At 51.8% G+C, this 19,737-nt stretch overlaps 10 protein-coding genes across 10 annotated transcripts; 2 read left to right on the forward strand and 8 right to left on the reverse strand.

Moving 5' to 3' along the window:
• Nucleotides 1-393: 393 nt before the first annotated feature.
• Nucleotides 394-1,227, reverse strand: CLAFUR5_11044 (uncharacterized protein; the record flags this gene model as incomplete). Its single annotated transcript, XM_047910192.1, has 2 exons — nt 394-892; nt 956-1,227. The coding sequence occupies 2 exons, from the start codon at nt 1,225-1,227 to the stop codon at nt 394-396; spliced, it is 771 nt and encodes a 256-aa protein (XP_047765308.1).
• Nucleotides 1,228-1,379: 152 nt separating this feature from the next.
• On the reverse strand, nt 1,380-2,510 carry CLAFUR5_11045 (uncharacterized protein; the record flags this gene model as incomplete). Its single annotated transcript, XM_047910193.1, has 1 exon — nt 1,380-2,510. The coding sequence occupies one exon, from the start codon at nt 2,508-2,510 to the stop codon at nt 1,380-1,382; it is 1,131 nt and encodes a 376-aa protein (XP_047765309.1).
• A 1,216-nt stretch (nt 2,511-3,726) lies between these two features.
• Nucleotides 3,727-5,320, reverse strand: CLAFUR5_11046 (putative 1,4-beta-D-glucan cellobiohydrolase A; the record flags this gene model as incomplete). The annotated part of the gene is made up of 4 exons (XM_047910194.1): nt 3,727-4,482; nt 4,553-4,620; nt 4,735-5,048; nt 5,100-5,320. 4 exons carry the CDS (start codon nt 5,318-5,320, stop codon nt 3,727-3,729), a joined length of 1,359 nt encoding a protein of 452 aa, XP_047765310.1.
• A 4,061-nt stretch (nt 5,321-9,381) lies between these two features.
• CLAFUR5_11047 (Saccharolysin) lies at nt 9,382-10,031 on the reverse strand (the record flags this gene model as incomplete). The annotated part of the gene is made up of 2 exons (XM_047910195.1): nt 9,382-9,586; nt 9,646-10,031. The coding sequence occupies 2 exons, from the start codon at nt 10,029-10,031 to the stop codon at nt 9,382-9,384; spliced, it is 591 nt and encodes a 196-aa protein (XP_047765311.1).
• Nucleotides 10,032-10,572: 541 nt separating this feature from the next.
• On the reverse strand, nt 10,573-10,980 carry CLAFUR5_11048 (uncharacterized protein; the record flags this gene model as incomplete). The annotated part of the gene is made up of 1 exon (XM_047910196.1): nt 10,573-10,980. The coding sequence occupies one exon, from the start codon at nt 10,978-10,980 to the stop codon at nt 10,573-10,575; it is 408 nt and encodes a 135-aa protein (XP_047765312.1).
• Nucleotides 10,981-12,281: 1,301 nt separating this feature from the next.
• CLAFUR5_11049 (uncharacterized protein) lies at nt 12,282-13,229 on the reverse strand (the record flags this gene model as incomplete). The annotated part of the gene is made up of 1 exon (XM_047910197.1): nt 12,282-13,229. The coding sequence occupies one exon, from the start codon at nt 13,227-13,229 to the stop codon at nt 12,282-12,284; it is 948 nt and encodes a 315-aa protein (XP_047765313.1).
• Nucleotides 13,230-14,112: 883 nt separating this feature from the next.
• Nucleotides 14,113-14,898, reverse strand: CLAFUR5_11050 (uncharacterized protein; the record flags this gene model as incomplete). Its single annotated transcript, XM_047910198.1, has 1 exon — nt 14,113-14,898. The coding sequence occupies one exon, from the start codon at nt 14,896-14,898 to the stop codon at nt 14,113-14,115; it is 786 nt and encodes a 261-aa protein (XP_047765747.1).
• Nucleotides 14,899-15,829: 931 nt separating this feature from the next.
• Nucleotides 15,830-16,504, forward strand: CLAFUR5_11051 (uncharacterized protein; the record flags this gene model as incomplete). Its single annotated transcript, XM_047910199.1, has 1 exon — nt 15,830-16,504. One exon carries the CDS (start codon nt 15,830-15,832, stop codon nt 16,502-16,504), a length of 675 nt encoding a protein of 224 aa, XP_047765746.1.
• A 153-nt stretch (nt 16,505-16,657) lies between these two features.
• CLAFUR5_11052 (uncharacterized protein) lies at nt 16,658-17,554 on the reverse strand (the record flags this gene model as incomplete). The annotated part of the gene is made up of 4 exons (XM_047910200.1): nt 16,658-16,979; nt 17,033-17,120; nt 17,179-17,295; nt 17,341-17,554. 4 exons carry the CDS (start codon nt 17,552-17,554, stop codon nt 16,658-16,660), a joined length of 741 nt encoding a protein of 246 aa, XP_047765745.1.
• A 915-nt stretch (nt 17,555-18,469) lies between these two features.
• CLAFUR5_11053 (uncharacterized protein) lies at nt 18,470-18,734 on the forward strand (the record flags this gene model as incomplete). The annotated part of the gene is made up of 2 exons (XM_047910201.1): nt 18,470-18,538; nt 18,591-18,734. 2 exons carry the CDS (start codon nt 18,470-18,472, stop codon nt 18,732-18,734), a joined length of 213 nt encoding a protein of 70 aa, XP_047765744.1.
• Nucleotides 18,735-19,737: the final 1,003 nt, after the last annotated feature.

The following is a 19,737-nucleotide window of genomic DNA, read 5'->3' on the forward strand; positions in this document are numbered from 1 at the left end:
TTGCTCGTGCTGCTGCGGGTGGGAGAGAATGATGCTGAAATGGCTGTGGCATAACGACAAGATACGAAAGGATACTTGTAAGTGTCCTCGATCCTGGGGAAGAACAGGTGGGTAGGACTTTTACCCCCAAGCTTGGTCTGTGTTGCTGTCCATAACAGGAAGTCATGCAGTTCTGACAGATGTTGCGGAGTGGTTGTCCTTGCTGCCGGACATTATCTGGTACGCCACAAAAGCACGAGAGCCATGATTTGCACTAGTTGCGAGACCCATGTCCTCTTGTGTCACTATGGGTAGGACGAATCAAGCCACTGGAGTATCTTGCGCTACGACATGAGACGAGGTTAATGCTGCAGCTAGGGGATACTCCGAGTCCTCTCCAATGCTGACAAGACCTCACTCCTCTGCGTCATGCACTTCCAACTGCTGCAAATCTTCCGGCAGACTGTCAAACGCAAAGGATTCAATCAAGCCAATTCCACTGTCTTCACCAAACCGCACACTACCTGGCCTCAAGCGTCTCCTCTCCAAGCCAAACCTTCCAACATACACCTCCAAAGCCTCCTCATCGAGATCAACGACATAAACCCATTCGCAGAACAACCCATCCTTGTGAAACTCCAGATCAAGCACAATCGGGATTTTGCCCTCAGCTGTATCTGCATCTCCAGCTTGAGCGACCATGTCGAGAATCTTTGCGCCAGTGTCGCGGGAGCATGAAGCGCTTGACTGGAGAAGCTGCCGATCATCTTCAGAAAGATTGGCGAAGTCTTCACAAGTGTTGGCTACGATGATCTTGGTGTGTTCGAGCCCTGCTTTGAGACGCTCGATGTTGCCGGGTCGAATGAGGAATTTGAGGACCGTTATACCCTGGCCAGAGGGATAGCCGTCCCATCTTTGGTGCGTTAGTAGAAGATCCGAGTGGCAGTGTGGCGCCAGAAGGCGTCCTGGCACTTACTGTCCATAATGCGCGACCTGGAAGCGGCCTTTGTGGTAAACACAGATGAGGTGACGGGTTCCCATTTGGATCGTGCGAGCGCTTTGCTTGCTTTGTGATGGCACATGTGGCATTGGACTGCTCAGAGTCTTATATGTCGCGCTTCGATTTTGCGACCCACAGCTGTGCAGACTGCGACATGGATGTCTGTAGGCAGCCGAGCGAATAAGCTCATTCTGACGAGCGGAGCTGTTGCACGAAACTGGAGCTTGTTGAATCTTTGGACAGGACATTTGGGCGATCGCAGGCTACAGTACCGGTGTGCTGGTCTGCCTGATGACAACCTGGAAAACGCAAGGGGTAAAGCAGCGCACATCTCCATATACAACCATCCTTCACAACCCTTGCACCCAACTCATCATCTCTCAGGCTTCCTCTACTTTCCTCAAGCTCCATGTCCAGTCTCAGGCGATTTTGGCGGGTAGACGTACCTCACATAATCAGCCATTGACTCTGGCCATGGCGAAATAGCACCCCTGTCAGCGTTACGCCGCTGTATCTCTTCCTTGAACTCTCGTTCCTCACGCTGGAGGTACCTCTCCGAGCGACCGTCCGTGAGCGGTGTTTCCAGGATTCCGTGATTGTCGGTGAAGACCATGATCTTCCTCATGATCTCCACAGCTTGCCGTGCTTCCGTGACGCCATGCAAAGTCAGATAGTACCAGACTAGACTCTGGTTTTGCCGCCAACTTGCTGGAGTCACGAATATCTTATGCAGCTCGTGAGCGATGGCTTCGAGTTCGTTGTCAGATTTGTCTCCGATGGCCATTAAATTTGCAGCCACAGCTAGCTGATGGTCTGTGGTGAAGCGTTGAGCGACCGCGGTGGCAGTCTTCACGAGAGTCTGCTGGATGCCTAAGCTGATGTTCGGGGTCGGGTGTGCTGAGTTGTCATCGATCGGGTGACGGCGCGTCCAAAAGCTTCCAAGGCCTTCACGCATGAGTGCATCGACTTTGACTGCCTCGTATCCAGCACCTGAAATGACTCCGAATGCTAGATATTGCCAGCGGTCTTTCGTGACCAAGTCTGAAATGTAGATCTCAATATCCTCACTGTGTAAGATCACGTTGTCGACCTTTGTGGTATCAAGAATACAGACATGCGCGTCAGTCTCATCAGCCGGAAACCTCTTGCGAGCGTCGAGTGCCCAGGCGATGACATATGCCAGAGATTGAGACCAGGTAGAGTACGGTGTCATTGGATCATCGTCAGGCCCATCACCACCATCGGACCCGCCGCCATCATCGGAGCCTTCGCTAATGATGGACCTGTTACCATCTTGCGACATGTGCGACATTGCCCAGGCCCCGAGCTGCGTCTTGGTGTACGAGAAGAAGTCTGATGAGAAGGTAGAGCTGTTAGGTAACAACAGTTTCGGTGTGATTGAGTCAGGAGTGTTGCACTCGGAAGTATGTCCAGGAATTGAGCCTTTGGAGCGCCAGTAACGGAACAAGTAGCGAGGGATGTGGCTTTGTGCACCCTCGATGGTACGGAGGTCCGGGTATGGCGATTGCATGATCGTGCAGTATCTGATTTTGATGTGGACCATTGCAGAATCCAGCCGACATTATATACCCTCTATACGGTTTGCTGTTCCCCTTTCTTCGGGAGGCGGCATGAATCCTTGCTTTGTCCATTCGTGTGCTGGAACAGAATCATCGAGCTGTCCGTCTCCCTGACCAGAGCGCACTCGAATGCACGCGAACATTCGATGCACTGGAAGTATAGAGCCCTTGACGACAGCAACTCGAGTCTCATATATTCTTAGCATAAGTTACCTGTATTACAGCTTCAAAGACTTAGCGACTCATGTGTGATAGGGAGGTCGTCCTTGGGTCCGCGAGCGAGCCACGCTTGCATTTCATAGGGGTCGCGGTTCAGTGCAAGTATAGGAGACACCAAAACGGCGGGATTAGTCTGTACTGCCATCGATGAGTTGGTCTAGTAGATGCAGGACTGTGTTGATGTCGGTGATTGCGTCGAAAGAGCGGAAGGGGGAAGCTACTTGAAGCCGAGATTACACTATGATGCCTCAGGCACCCACACATGGGTTTGTCACAATCCTGGCTCCAAGTGATTAAGCGTAGCGACCGAGCGCTAGCCACACCGGAGTACGAGCTTGCGAGTACGTAGGTGAGGCGTCAGCGAGGGAGTGGAGCTCTATCACCAGCCCTCAACTAGCCTTGGCGCCCGCTCTGATTGGTCAACTTTCAAGTTTTAGGGTCACGTGACCTACCGCAATGTGCCTGTTGGCGAACTCGCAAACATGTACTCGTCGCTAACGCCTATGTCGTCGTATAATAAGCACTGTACGTCGGGTAGCGGTAGCGTGGATCGCACGCTACTTTGCAGTCTAGAAGGGTTGGTAGAGAGCTCCACTCCGCTACGCTTACCTTTGGAGGTTCACAACCGCCAACAGCACATTTTTCAAGGCAGCATCATCAACCTCATGAGCAATTCCTATTCACGGACCTAGAAAGACTGCCATAGCGGACTGCAGAAAAAGCAGCCCTGGGTAGCCACCTGACGTACTAAGAAGAAGCTGGTGCGATCAATTGATCGATCTTTCTTTGTTTGCTACATACCTGCCCAGCGACATACGAACAAAAGCGAGCGGATGCTAAGGCACACGACGGGACCTCATAGCCAACGAACTCTCCAGGCACCCAAGGCGCGATCGTCCAACCCCTCGCCCACCACCCTTACACGATTCTTCGGCCTTGGGCCCTAGCTTAGTGAGGGTAAGTTGATCCAATGCTTCCAAACTTAATGTTGGAGAAAATGACATTCGAGTTGGGGTATTGTGCCTCGACATCTTTCGGACTACCACCTGTAGTCGGGCAAGGTCCACGTGCGGCACCGATCTGTGAGGGCGAAGCATTCTCCGGGTAAGTCGAATCGAGCCAATGCATGCTGGCCGCATGGTCATCCCAGATAGACATGACAAGCACCATTCCAGCGTCCATGACCTTGCTGACAGCAGCAAGACCTCCCGCAGAACTGAATTTGTCCGTGTCGCCAGTCAGAGATTTGGTCTGCTTGCAGAACGAATCGGTGATCTCATTGGTGCTGGTCATGCCTGGGATGTTGGTGTTGGCTTGCTGAATGACCTTACCATTCTGAACGTACAGGCGACGGATGGCAGTCAGAGTCCCGGTGGCGGTGTTGTCGTTGGTGATGAATTGTGTCACGACAGTTATCTTGGACTTGCTGTTCACAATCCCAGACGTGCCGTAGAAGGTCTTGTTTCCCCATCGGTATGGGTTGAAATCGCAGCCATCTTTGTCGCAGTACGACGAGTATCGCTCACCACCGACACCACAGGTAGAGCTGGAAGTACATGGTCCATCGGTAGTGCATGGGTGAGGAGTTACGGCGTTGGAAATCGAGTTTGCTTCCCAAATGTCCATCTCGGTGCAGCATGAGCCGGTAGGGCCAGTGCCGGAATTTGGGTCTCCATTGGACGGTATCCATCCATTCACATTGGCCTGCAAAATTTTAGCGACTGACGGTCGTGGTTCTTTGTTGCTCCGTAGGGCAGCAAATGTTCGGACGCACCTTTCCACCAATGAACTTCAGGTCCTGCGGACATTGTGCATCACAGTAGCCGGTTCCATACTTGGCACCTGGGATGAGATATATTAGTCCGGATGTTTAATAACGCGAGCAAAGAGCCTCTGGAGATGCGGAGGCATTGGCTCAATCCGTCTCGGAATGGCTTTTGTAGGAGATCAACTCACCAGCCTTGTTGGTCGGATACTTGGACAAGCCACCATCGGCATCCATCTTGACAAAGTACAGCGCACCATTGAGTCCACATGGCAGGTTTGAAACATCGACATCAAAGGTGAACTCCATGTTCTTCAACTTGAACATCTCATACTGGTTTCCGTTGATGAGGTACACCCTCGAGCCGACATTGGAACCGGTCTTGAATTTGAGGTTCAGCGAGTTGCCTCCGCTGGTAGTAATCCCATAGGTGCCTGGATAGTCCGCTCCATCAAGCGCGCAGTTGTTCGCACAAGTAGTGGCATCTGGGCACAGGGAAGTGTCCCTTAACAAGTCATATCAGTGCCTCGTTCTTAAGCTGAATCGAATTACTTACCAAGTGTTGCCGGTGTAGCAATTCGTGTAACCACTGGTGCTGTGCAACCATCTCCAGTTGGCATCCAGCACGACTTGAGTGTTCACAGTCGTGCAACCAGATGCGGTGCACTTCTGGTAGCTGACCGGTGGGTGGTTCTCGGGAGTATTGGTCCCGACTTGTTGAGCGTATGCTGGCGCGATGAGCGCCAGAGTGGCCAAGGCAGCGAAGGAGAGCATCATTGTCGAATTACTTGCTGGAAGGGTGTTGAAGTTGATGTTGATGCTCAAGAAAATCCAGAGACTGCGATGGCCTTTTGATTCTTATACATGTTCAGAAGAACCTCTTTGCCGGAGGTCTTGCCATCTTTCCGGACCTGCCTGCTTGCTGCAATATGGATTGCTCTTCATCTTCCATTTCCGACACGGAGCTTTTCGAAGGGGCAGCAGCGACCCAGGCTACTGTCTGTAGGCATCTGCAGCGACTTATTGGAAGATGCATGGCTTCATAATGTGCATCTGGTCTTGGAAAGCCTATCAGATTGACACGGCTGGACTGACCGCAACGACCTGCCCCTTCCCATGCGTTCGTTGGCACGCGGCGCTGCGGTAGTGGCCATGCGCCCTCTCCCTGGAAATGCACAAGACATGTGCTCGTAGCTATGCGGACTTCCGACAGCCATCAGCTTCACTACGTGCGTGGCGTGGCTGGACATTCGGTCGATCTTGACAATCAGCTCTGGTAACGTGTAGATCGTGTACTTGTTGGATCGGGACGACTCACGAAGACACCGCTTCCGAACAGCTGGTCGGTGCTTGCTGGCACAGGTAATTGACACAAAGCTCCCCAGTCCGCTAGAAGTCTAAACGAGGCTATGAGGGGATCAACCAGTATCGACCGACTCTGAGCGGTGCTCGGCGATGAAATCTCTCGAACAGACACGCCTCAAACACCAGAATTGTCGCGTGATTCTTGGACCTCATTTGATGCAACACCAGGCGGTTCAGAGAGCTGCGATGTTACCAGGCACTTCTCAAAGGCTGCTTTCGACTTTAGCCTATATTTGTGCGGATCTCAAGACTTGTAGCCATCGCTGGTGCATACGCTGCTGATCTGGGGGTTAGTGAATACGAGAAGTTCGCATGCTCGCACATTTCATTGCGGAGAATTGACGACGTGCAATTAAAGACGCATATAAGCTACTCGAAAAGGGTTCTGCCCGAGCGGGAGGAAGCAGCGTAGAATGCAGCTCGATTGGTTCAGGACCGACTGATATGTTGAGGGGCCTTGCATGTCGCTAGGTACCCGAGCTGTACTTCCTTGTTCAGACAGAGATCGCTAGCAAGCTTTAGAAGCCCTGCGGCACTTTCACACATCTTGGCCGCAGATCAAGAGCAGACCAGGGCTGAAAGAACCTCGTGGCTGGTCTGCTGTACACCTGGCTCCACGGACCGTGAACCCATATACTTTAGACGCTCCTCGGGTCCTGCAGGTCAGTGTTTGGTGTTACCTGGCAGCCTCCAGACGTTGGGACCTCCCATTGCCACTCCTTTTTTGAACGGATGCAGATCGCAGAGTGTGCCTAGCATGATCGACGCCTCGTCAGTGACGGAGCATATCGACCCGAAGAAGTCACCCAGTACGATGTTGCGGAGCATCGATTCCGCTGCGGATAATTACGTGTCGTCACAGTATGGCCACAAGAAGTCTTCCAGTAAGAGCTTTGGAGCATGAGGTGGACGCTTGTGCTAGATTTCAAGCCGATGCTTGTTGAAGACGTTCGCAAGAGAGTCGCAGCTGCTCTAGCCAGCGAACACAGCCATGGTGGTCCTATATCCCACACCAATACTGAATGACAGGATTGATTTCTGCTAATTCTCCATACGTCTACGGCGTCTGGAAGCGCCGGAGCGCTTTTCAGTGGCCGCGCCAGGTTGTAACTCGTCTAAGTTGTTGCATGCAAACCCTGCTTCCGTTCGGTTATGGTTAAACAAGATAGCGTCCCGGCGCTGAGAGACACTGTTGGAGTGGAGTATTGTCGCTGTCGTTCCTGGCAAGAGGATGCTAGCCGGCCCAACGCCGGTCATTCACCCACACCGCACGGACCACGCCACAACCAAGAATACTGACCAATGAATGGCACGGAAAGATGTGGAGCAATGGTTGGTGAAGAACTTAGAACAATACTACATACTGTAACTGAAGAGATGATAACTGTTTAGAGAGGAGTATGAGTGGTAGGATGGTTCGGACTGAAGGTATATGAGCGGATGTTGATTCTTCCCGCCGCCGCCAACTCTACCCGATCCTAACACTTCTTCTGCCAGATCCTGGTCCTCCCTCCACCTACACGTCAATATCATTTCTGAGATTTTGCTCGCGTTGTCAAGCATCTCCATGATAGGGTCAAAGAAAGACATTCCTTAGTCGTCGGTTCGGGGTCACAGCCGACATTTCGCGACACCTTTCTTTGTGATCGTTGCTATGCTCTTCTTCCTCTTTGGCGATGCTGACTTTGGCGATGCTGAGAGTAGCGCAATTGATGGTATGGATGTGTGAGAAGATGTGGGATAGCAGGGTTAGTCCGTCGGCGGGTTCCTCTGATGCGGCATCTGGGCCCAAGGGAGGAGGAAACATCACGTCTGAAATAGGGATCGACTCACGGACAGTGGGAATGAAGTCGTCATCGCACATGTGTCGGGTACCTTCCTTTTTTGTGTAGCTCCTGCTCGTCGGTGTCGACAGTGGCGACTGCGCAAGTTGTCGGACCTTGCAACAAGTTGATGGCGTCACCTGCATCCTGAGAATCCGATGTGCCTTTTGCACTTGCTAAGGATTTACCTACATTCTTGACGCCGAAAAGTCAGTCCTGTCAACGGCACGCGGTCGTGAGCTGAAGCAATCTTTGCCGCGCGTTTTACATGCGCCATTCCGTGCTCAATATCGTGAATGCAATCCACTCCAAAGGTGAATTGAACACAATGGAATTGTCAGTGGCTTGCTGACTACGATGGACATGCACCTGCAGCCTGATATGAAGTTCACCTGCTTTTTACGTCAGCAGCTACTGCTTCATCGCTCAACGTACCTACGCCAGAGCACATCTTACCTTCCTCTGGCTCATGTCATTGCTCTAGTGTCAACAGATCGCTCTTCTTCCAGTAGCCCTGCACCTTTTAACCATCTTGTTCTTCTTCCTCTCATCCACATCTCTCGTCTCTTTGCATCAGCTTCACCGACGTTGCATACCTTCATCCACCTTCTTCTGATCCTTGCATGCCTTCTCTTCCTCACGCTGTCAGAGGTACATCTATGCTCCTTCAGACTTCGGCGATACATCCTCCACGGCTATCATCAGAAAGAGAGCTTGAAGCAACCACCCTCGAAACGGTACTTGGACTTGCTGCCTCTCCAGCTCGGTCCTCCCACGCTCACCAGGCAGATACAATGAGCAAAGCAGCCCTCCTGGCCTCAGAATCTCTGCCTAGACACTCGCAAGCAATCTCAGTTGCCCAAGGCTGGCAGGTCTGGTCCTCTTCTCATCACCGACCAGAAGGAGCTTGCTCGTACCATCTCACATCGAACGCAACATCCCACACCAACCACCGTCCTCCACCCTCTCAGACTATGAATGTTGCAGACAACGTCCACATCTTCAGGCAGGTCTTCCTGGCGCGTGATGAAGAAAAGTTCCCTGCGAATCCCCGTGTACTTTGTCGAATCAAAATCAAGAAAACTGATGCCTGTTGTGATCGCCTGCTCAGCATTTGCTGACCCCTGCCAAGAAGTAGGAGATGTGGCGACAGGATCCAAAGTTCGATGTCGGTGGTTGGAACAGAGTGGAAGAAAGGAATTCAGGAGATCGTTACAGAAGGCGCGGCGGGGCCGGAGCTGCCAAGATATGTGTTGGTCAGCTGCAAACATGCGCTGCTCTCCAGTCAGGAAGATAGGTGCTCGTGCAAACCTTAATCATGTGTAGCATCTCCACAATCAAAAAGACGAACATTCTGTCTCCCAGTGATCGCTGCTTCCTTCGTGGTCCACCGTGTTAGCAGTCTCTCGACATCACAATCTGGCGACGTCTCGTTGTCGCCTATCGGCCTGATATCGTTGTCGGATGCTACAGCAGCGTCGAACAAGTGGACGACGGCGGCTCCGTAGCGCAGTGCGCTGGTCCACTTGTACGTTAATACCATCCAGGATCAGTGAGCCAGGCGTGGCCATTGAGAAGCATCATGCTCGATCTGGGTTATGAGCTGTGCAAATTGGCTCTTGAGAATGTGTCGCTGTTTCGTGCACAAATCTATTCTCCTGCCTCATATATGCCGAGCCATTTGAGGTATGGTTCCGAGGCGGGTTCGTGGCCCAAGTATGAGGCCAGAGTCTTCATCTCTGGTTGACTTCCTCCCTTGCAAAGAACCATATCACGATATCTTCGCCCGTTCTCTACGTTCATGCGGTCACTTGCAAACCCAGTCTCGAAGATATTGATCGCAAACAAGCCACCCCTAGTGGGTGTGTGTGTCGTTAGTTTTCACCCGCGGTGTGCAATTAGGCTCAAACTTACAGGATGTAGGCATAGTATCCCGCATCGTATCTCCCATGAATGGCGCGGAATACTGTTTGACCTTGACAGTACTCCCAGCCTTCTTCATCGAGTTCGTTGACCCCGTGTATGCTACAAACTTCGGAGCGCAATTGATTGTAGAGAGTGGCGAGATTGGTTCGTTCAAGATCTTTGTGGGACTGAGGGCTGTGAACCAAAATATCGTAAGTAGCGAAGAATAGCTCGTTCAGCGACGTGCGGACTCGGCGATGTTTTTCGTTGGCTCCTAGCAAGACAGCTTGTTCGCGACTAAGCTGGCGTGGTGGGATAACATCCGAATAATCTGTGTCCGCCCCGATTCTCTGGTTCTTTTCATTGTGCTGAAGCGACAGCCACGCCTGTCGCATATTGGACTGATGTACGAGTAGTGGAGGGAGACGTCGGCGATGATCCGCGGATCCCAGAAGAACTGCTCCAGCATCATACTAGGTGTCTCCACGAAATCACTATCAACCGCATGAAGCTTGGAAAATCGAGTGCGGCTTAACAGACAATGGTATATATGTCCTAGTTCGTGGAAGAGGCTTCGTATATAATTCAGATCGAGCAAGGTCGGCCTGTCCATTGTCGGTTTTAGGTGATTCATCACGAGGCACGAACAGGGGTGGAACCAACTCCCGTCCGGGGCTTGATATCTCTGTTTGACGGCCGTCAGCATTAAGGGGACAAGATTCTGCAGAATGACGGATACTGACTCTCTGCAGGGCGTATTGACCAGTATGTGTGAATTTTCCATCGCGTGGAAATAGATCGAGATACGCATAGCCCAGAAACTCGGGGTCCCCGGAATCGTCGACTATCCAGGCGGAATGCATCTGAACGTCCTCGTGCCAAATCAGCTTTTGGTCCAACACTGAACGATCTCCGCTGGTCTCGATCGGAACAAGTTTAAAACCGAAGATTTGCACGTATATTTCGAACATTTTCGTCAAGGTCGTTGAGCTCGAAATACTCTGATAGGGGAGGTCCTTGGTTGTTACCACTTCTCTTTATATCATCATTTTTCTCGAAATAGGCTTTGTCCCAGAAGAACAGCTTGTCGCTATTCATATGTGCGCCGTGCGCAGCGGACTCTTCCACTTTCAAGAGCAGCAACTCATGAGCAGAGCGTTCAGCGACTGGCCTGAGAGCGGCGCGCACCTCCGATAACAACCGCAGCACAGCGGCAGGGGTCTGCACCATCTTCTGCGACGTCTTGAATTCAAAGTGGTTAGCCCAGCCAAGTAGTCGCGCTGTGTCGTCTCGGAGAAGGATGAGTTCGCGATGAAGAGGGATATTGTGAGGTACGCGGTTCATGACGGCGTAGAATATTTTCTTCCGGACTGTTTCGTCCGATGCGAGTTCGAGCACAGACGTGCTATACGGCTTTTTGGTAGGTAGCCAGAGGCATCCCGCGTGCTCGCTGTTGCTTTAGCCTTGAACCAGTCGGGATATGAAGCTGGTGGGCAGACCTTTAAGCTCGTCACTGGTAAGCCATAGACCCGTATTCTCATTCGCGAGATTCTTGCGACACTGCTTGGCCAATTGATGAGCTCTTTTCTTCAGTATCACGAAATTCTCGCGGGAGTCGGCATCCATGATCCCGCATCTTCCTGCTACAAAGCTTTGGTGGAACTTGGTCAGATAGTATCACGACATCTCGCCGAAAGTGGCTGAAGAAGTAGCTCTGACCTGTTCTACGATGTGGTTCACAAGGGCGAAAAGCTTTCTCTGCGAGAAAACTTCAACCTCAGCGGCTTGGAATATATCTGCGGCGGAGTGGGAGGCCTCCCGGACTTCTTTCGCTGGATGGGTGGAAGCATAGAAGCGAAGGTGGTTCTCTCTCCCCGACCTGACATTTTCGTCCTCGGCTAATGGCCGCACGGTGTTCTCGAAAGTGGCATTGTCGGGCGTAATGCTTGCTACTATACGGTGGTATAGATCCGTAGTACTCCTTGGCAAGGTCGACGCTTCGGCGAGTATTGCGGCGGCTGTTGTGTCGAACGAGGGGGGCTTCTTGAGTCGGAATGGGTCGAGCATACATACAGAGTGGCATTCTCGAAGAATCCTTTCCACTCGTTCTCGGTGAAGTTCTCGCTGACCTAGTAACGTAGTGTATGTGTTGCGTGTGAGCGATGCCTACTCGGCGATGATCGGGTTCGAAGAAATACGTACCTCCAGTCTAACAGGAACGGAGCATACGTAAGCTAGCTGCGCACACCAGGAGCCTAGATAAGACTTAGCCTAAAGTCCCTCAAAATGTTAAAACTAGAGACCTTCCAGACTCGATCAGGAACACGCCCCATTGACAAATCACAGCGTGTTGTATAGTCTGTGGAGCTGTATCTACCGCCGTGTTCATGTCGAAACTCGGAACGGCTTCATTACTTGCCTTGAGCAACAGTCTGGCGGAGTCATTACTTCTCGTCTGTCTTGCTGCGTCTGCTCGCTGACCTCGAAGATGCGCCGAGTTCCGGTTTGTACAGGCTGGTCCTACCTGGTATCGTCATCTGGCAGCTGATATGCAGCCTACAATTGGAGACTCGCCATAGGAGTTGCACTTATCCTGCGGGCTGAGATACTGCAGGAGACTTGAGTAATTACAATTCATGATTCAATCATGCAGGAGCATAGTCTTCAATGTCGTGGTCAATTCCAGGAGGTCCATACCCAGAGGTCGCTCTCCTCATAGATTCCATGTTCATCCGTTCGTCCCATGAGGCGTACCATCCCAGGAAGTTCGCAATACTCGTGAATGTAAACACCGCACGGTCGATCTCATTGATCCGGTGGTAGATCACAACTCTCCATGAGAAGTCTTCCGCTGAGTCCTCGTCATCTTGGTCGGGGACAGGCTGACAGTAAGCGTACATACTCGTCCAAGTGTTATTCTTGAACTCAGGAGTAGTATCTGGCCACTGCTGCTTAAAGTCCAAAACCACGCCTGCGGCAACCTCAAGCTCGTCATCAAGGTAGTCTGCGCCCATGTTGACCCATTCATCTGGATCAGCGGCAGTCTCAAGTCTACCACGCAGGAGTTCCTCATCCTCAACATACTTTTCCTCTACCATCGAGAAGTCGCAAATCCCACTATGCCGGAAATCGGCATCATCAAGCACCCCATTCGTAACACTGAGAAAATCTGTCAGCTCAGCAGGTAACTCCAATTTCCCCTCCTCGTCCTCAAGCAATTCCCCATCCTTCGTCTCATCCAAAACTTCTTCCAAAATCCTCAAAAAGTTCTTTCTCAACTCCTCCCCAACCGGAGGCTTAGTACCATCAAGCAGCCAATGCTTCTCGATCAGTCTCTTAACATCGTCCAGAGAATCAACCTCTGCTTCCAATCTTGCTTGATTCTTCAACTCATCCGGAGCATCCTCAGGAACTGGAGGTTCACCCTTCCACATCTTGTGTCCCTCCGTCAAGCGGGACCAGCAACGTGTCATGGCAAAAATGCCCTGGAAATTGGAGTAGGGTGCACTGCGATGTCCCGAGATTCGAGCTTCCAGAAAGGCTTTATTTGCTGCCGCCATTCTGGTGCGGAAAGCAGTGACGGTTTGCTCCATCTTGACCGTGGTATAGTGTTTTCCTTGGCTCCGGATAGGTTCCCTGGGCAGAGAAAGGTGTACTTGGTAAAGGGGAGGCTTGGGAAGATATGCAGTGTGCAGTCATTAGGCAGCCATGCCCTCGGAAGGAGGGTAAATTTATGCCATGTGATTCGCAGACTTTGAGTTCGGCGCCTGTCATCATGGTGCGTGTGCGTGTTAGTGTATTCTTGGCGTGAAGATCTTATGGCTCGCGCGGTTCGTGTTTTGAGGATGGAGAACTGAGCTTCGGAGCTTACCTTGCTTCCTCCCTTCACGTAGGCCACGATACTCACGTCGATCGATACAACTGAGTGCAAGTATGCAAACTCCTCGCCATCGGTCACGTGCCCTAGACGAAGGTGCTAAAGCGAGTGAGTTGCTTAATGAACATGTACCGCTACAATTCAACGCGTCCGACCATCTTTCTCTCGCTCTGCCTCTTGCATAAAGAACTGAAAGTGGCGCTACATGTCGTGCTCATGGCTCACATATCCAGGCGTATCTGCGTCTTTCACAGAGTTTCCTGTCCGAGATAGCTTAGGTCCCGTGATGAACATCATCGGCAGGTATTGAACCTTGAGCTCGCTACTCATACGGTGGCGATCACAAAGGCTAAAACCGAGGCGACAAAAGATATCCATCGCATTTGCGGACGTGCCCCACGGGCAATATGGTTCGTGTTGTCTTGACACGAGTGAATAACCAGTCACTGGGACCAGCCTGCAGATACACCTCAGACTGCTCCCACGCCTTGCTCAGAGCTGTTGTCTGCGGAATCTTGGCGAATGTGTCTGAATTGAGGATCAGTAGGGCCGCGTCGTGCTACTGATCCAGCTCTGGCATCGTGGGACCAGGGAGGATCTTAGCATTCCAGAACAGATAGATCGCCGCTGTCGGTTTCGGTGTGATCGGCAGTCGTGGTCTCAAGACTACTAGTCGACGGATCACGATTTTGTAGCGTGGAGCAACTCAGTATGCTCCTCCTGAGTTCCCGAGCCGTCGGTGCAATACTTCGTCGCTCGTGGTCGGGAAAGAGTGCACCGGTGGCCACATCGTGCTCACTGCAGCGTCCTGAGCGCCATGCAGCAGCGAGCAACCATACAGCACGAACAGCACGAGTCTCCTCCACCCAGCTCGGGTCCTCGAGATGAGCAGGAGTTGGAATGGTCTGTAGCGCCGGCCTCGGGAATAGATGGTTGTGGTGCGAAAACGGGTCGGAATTCTCAACTTTGTAGTATGTGAGTGTAGTAAGGTAGTCCAACTTGGTGCGGAGGACCCAGGAAACAAGGTCATGGATACGGACTGCTTGGGCGACAAGGTGGAATAGCTTTTCGTCATGCGGAAGAGGGCTCCAGGATGGTAGCGCTCTGGCTCTATCAATCGCTTCGACGTCGGCGGAGGTGAGCAGCTCGATGTCGTCCTGGGAGCCTGGAGCGCGGACTTTGATGTACAACACGATTGGTCCAATGAGGCCAACCGACGTACTGTTGACGATAGACCAGAAGACTTGGTCCGAATTCTGATGGAAGATGGCCCATAGTCGCGGCGATGCGAGCGTTCCAGCATACAAAGTCTTCAGATCCGGTAGGTGCAGAAGTACGTGGAGCAAGAGTCCTGCCGGTAGCGCGGAGAGTCTGTCTGTCGTCATGGCAAGCTGCTGATAATTTCTGCGCTGATGAGAGTGTACTGCTATGCAGCTGAAGAGAACACTACTACCACAGGTGAGCGAGAGGTTTTAAACCGTCAATTGCAGGGAGCCGGAAAGATATGTTGCCGGGATCTTCATCAGGCTCTTTCCCATTTCGTACAGTCGGCTCTCGGCACAGGACTGCGCAACGCAATTGTCGGCCCATGCGGACTTCCAAGGTGACTGAGCAGATGTTTGACGAGGTCTTCTCAAATCGTTGCGAGGATGCTCCTCTGTCAGCTAGTCAAGTAACGAGCCCATTGCAGTCGCACTATCGTGCGTAGAGTCAGGTGCAGTGTGGCAGCACCGATCTTGTTCATCGAGTAGTTCGATGGCTCCAGTGGCCATGAGTGTCACTGATGCTAGCTAAGGATGTTGAAGAGTGTGGTTAATGTTGATGGCAGTGGTGATGTTCAGGGATGATGGGAAAGTGCAACGCGAAAGTCACACGCTAGGTCGCGTGCATGCCAAGCTTTCTGCTTTAGGGAGGGACGATCAAGACCGATCCAAGCTGCCCAGCTGGCTGTACACTTGATACATCTTTACGTGAGCGTCACTGATCCCAATGTCGACTGACAGATTCCTCTAAAGCTGCAAGACTCTGTGTGCACCATGATCCAATGCTTCTGGACCGCGCCCATGCCCTTTGATCAACCCTGATGCTCGAGGACGAACGGAACAACCTTAATCTCAGGGGCCCGTCCTGCGGGCACGCCGTGGACATGAGAGAAACATCGCCATCACACTCACGAAGTTCGAGAGTAGGTACGCGCTCATGCCGCGCCGTCAAGATGAGGAACTGTACATGGAGATGGTCTGAACCGGGCGCATCCACAAGTGCACTAAAGGCAGCTCGTTGCGGATTCATTGGGGAATGGCTTTGAATGTAGAGATGGACGATACACCGCTGGAGGAACATGGTTATGCGCTACGAGTGCGACTCGTTGAACCGGATCGCCGCGAGGAACCATTGTGGAGAGTCGTTCGGGTGCCGACTACCATCAGCTTCCAACAGCTCAACGTCATCCTTTGCCGTGCTCTGGGTTGGGAGAATGAACAGCCTTACTCGTTCAAGCTGTGGAGTGAAGACGATGACCAACCTGTGGAGGTTCTGGTACGTGAACCGGACGAGGACAAAGGCTGGGAGCAGCCTCATGGACTTCATTGGAACTGGAAATGCAGTAAGAATAGGAATATGTCGCAGGTGTTCGAAGGAAGCCGGATCTGGCCGGAGGCGCCAGAGCAGATTGACTACACCTTGTATCTGGACGGGGACTGGGAACACACCATACACTATCTTGGCGTTATAGACGTGCCATTCCCGGAGCGTCCTGGCCAAGAAGTGTTCTGTGCTTCTGGATGGGGGTTCCCTCGAGTGGAAGATTTCTACGATTCTAACGAAGCGGCGCAGCTGAGCTGGTGGAGAGATGAACTCGATCTCGAGAATGTCAACAATGCTCTTCGCGGCTGGTGTTGTCGTTATTTCCGCACGAATCAGAACAGAGGAAGCCAGAGAGTCGTGATGGAACGAGAACGACCATCGTTCCTTAGTCGCACGCTGGAATGATTCAAGCAGGTTCGAGGGCTCGGCCTCTGGAGAGCTGAGTCTCCGTCCGCAACCTCCCCAGAAAGCTCGTGTAAGCATGATTGCTCGCATCTGCGAGGAAAATTGTGCAAAGCATCGCGGACTTGCTGCTGTCTATCAGAATCATACCCGTGCTCACAACACACCCAGCGTTCCTCGATGGTCCAGCCAACGTCTAATCGGCTCCCACTTTCGACAAGTGTGTTCCCCGGATCGCCCTATGGCAAATTTGGATCCGTCCATTATGTATAGTGGTGACGGTGTCAGGTCGCCATGGCACATGATGGCCTGCATGATACGGTCCATGCAGTGCTCGAGGTGAGCCTCTTTGTAACCCTGTGGCCACACATGCTCCACTACATCATCAGCATCAAGCAGCTGCGTGGTGTTGTAGAGCGTCTTCGAAACCTCCTTCCGGACAGCATTCATACAGTGCAGAGAATGCGCCATGTCGGGTCTGACCATCAGATCAGTCCTCACATCTTGTGGTTCCATGAGATCAGGACTCACTCAAAGTAAAACTGTCCAGTACGTGGGAAAGGCTTCAGCTCTGGTTGGTACGGCGCTGCTTCGTCCGGTCGCATTACTGCAAATCGTCCTACTGCGGGTCAGCACATTTGCTGTGAGGAGTCGCAACTGGTTTTTGTCGAACGGACCTCGAAGCAGTTCGTCCCACGCGTGATCTATGGCTGGATCAGGCGGTCCAAAGTATTGCACGTCGGCGTCTTTGACACGCACGATGATTTGTGCCTCCTGGTCAAAACTTAGAGAACCTGTAAAGACGCGCCGCTCATACTGCACAGCTGCCTATGCATCGCGCATATCTGTCGGAAAGGGTCCATTGTGAGGTCGAGGTGGCCTGAGCATGAGTGTTAAGGGCACCATGATCAACATGCCAGTGAGGACGCAGAGGATTGTAATAAGCTTCCGTGGTCTTTGGCTCCGGGAATCCTCACATCGACATGCGGATCGTTCCACTTCGCCGGGCTTCTGCAAGAAGGCAGCATATTCACGTTCGCTCGTGTCGTCCATGGTGCACTGAGGTCGTCAGATGTCCACTTTGCTGAGGATCCGGTCGAGTGCGAGAAACAGTAGTCAACATTCGACCCGCGCAGAGTCAATGTCCCTTTGGTTCCGTGATTCGCCATTCAAGACTGCCTAGGCCATAGCCACCCTGCGGCACAGTCTGCAACACTCGCATGTTTTTGCAGCCAGCCACGTGAAGGTACGTAGAACCGCGCGAGAAGGGTCGGTGAACCCCATCCACGCAATAGCACCCTACACGAAGCATGATGTTCGGAGTGCTTTGGGGGTTCTCCATAGGACGTGGTCGCTGTCAAAGCGCACGCCACTGCACGACACAGTCTTTTGCGAGGCGACTGTACTTCACCCAAGGATTTCAAACTCCGACGAACTACAGCCGACCGAACAACAGCCTCTTCGCTTACGACCTTGGCATCGTTCGACTTACTCATCTCATCATGCTCCCGAGAGGAGAGGCCGGAACCCATTGAACGCCTGGATAGCCCTCTGGCACCACGTACGGCTTACAGAGCCGTAGACCAAATCGCTTGTTCGTGATGGCAAGCAAGCCACAGCTCGTGGTGATCGAAGCGGAGAGTCCTGTCAAAGGAACTCAAGGGACGAAGCATCACTTTCTCGGGGTCATAAGAGTCTACCTTCACTGCGAATTCCCATCACCAGTGAGAGCAGCCTAGATCCAGCACTGAGTATGGGTTTGAGGCTGCCACCTATGGACTGTTCCCTTTGGAATTCTTTTGACTTGATCTTGGCTGCCGTTGATACTTGTCGGAAGCCCACGTACCAGCGAGCTTCCCCGAACCTGTACAACACAAACAAGCGAGTCTTACAGTGTGTTAAATACGTTTTGGAATCCATATTCTTGCCGTTCTCCTAGACTCCACAGCATCAGAGTAGCTCGCAACCATGCTCGACTACAGACACTATCTTGTTCTCGCAGCCCTACTCTTCACAAGCTCCGCTATGCCCATACCCGTCAGTGTTACAGTTTATGTTCGTCGGGTCCTTTGCTAAAGTATACATGCAGGGCGTCTTCCCAGATTTGGTTCAAGTGATCGGCGGTCTTACCGTTGTTGTGGATGTGAAGTTTGAGCACGAAGCACGCATATATGGCATGGGACTAATCGTATGCTCGGTGCAGGACACTGTCGGCGCCATATTCGCGCGTTGAGTTGACACCATAGCCACGCTTCACCAGAGGATGAAGATGTGCAGGATTTACAACTTCGACTGAAGAGGGTACAGAACTGTCATTACATACACTGCGCACGTACAACATCAATTTGCTTGACATATCTACCCAGTCCACTGTGTGCATCTGAATTTCTGCACGTTTGGAGCATCAATACATAAACAGAGACCTGGTCAGTGCGTTCCACCATTCCGTACCATGGAACAAGCACATGCAAACGTTTGGCTTGGCATTGGCTACCAAGGATCGCGACATAACTTCCAGTGCTTGTTGACTGGTCTCGGATAGCCGACTCGAGCACGGACCATGCCGTGGAGAGTCTAGGCTAAACATTGCGCCCTACACTATAGAATTTAGACAATATAGTGTCCTTAGTAACATTACTATAATACTATTATAGTACGACGTAAGTACGCGTAAAGAACAATATAGATAGAGTAACGTACTTTACTACCGAGCGGGCTACACTACCGAGCGGGCCACTTTTACTAAGAACTATACTACTTCTATAGATATAGATAGATAGATAGATTTGTTATTCCCCTATTCTAGGACCCTATTCGGCCTATATAGGTATATATCTATTATTATATATAAAGGGAAACCCGAATAGGTGAAAACCCTTCCCGCCCCGACCTCTCCTTATCTAGATTAGCTTTCCCTCTAAATGTACATAGTCTATATTACTACCCCGTTAGCCCCCGCTCCTAGCCGGTCTCGTTACGCTACGCCGTATCCTCTCTTCCTATACTACTCCTACTAGGCGGTACTATTCTAGCTAGCCCTTCTCTAGTATCTAGTTCGTAATACGCCGTAGGTCCTTAACGTTATTAAGAAGTGCCCTAATCGTCCGGTTCCTCGCCTTTACTATCTACTCTACCCTTCCTAGCGACTACCTCGGATAGACGAGGAGTACGTACCGTATATTCTAGGAGTAATAGCCGTAGGGGTAGCTAGTATTTATATATTCTAGAACCTTCCT

The sequence above is a fragment of the Fulvia fulva genome, chromosome 8, assembly GCF_020509005.1.
Source record: "Fulvia fulva chromosome 8, complete sequence".
NCBI lineage: Eukaryota > Fungi > Ascomycota > Dothideomycetes > Mycosphaerellales > Mycosphaerellaceae > Fulvia > Fulvia fulva.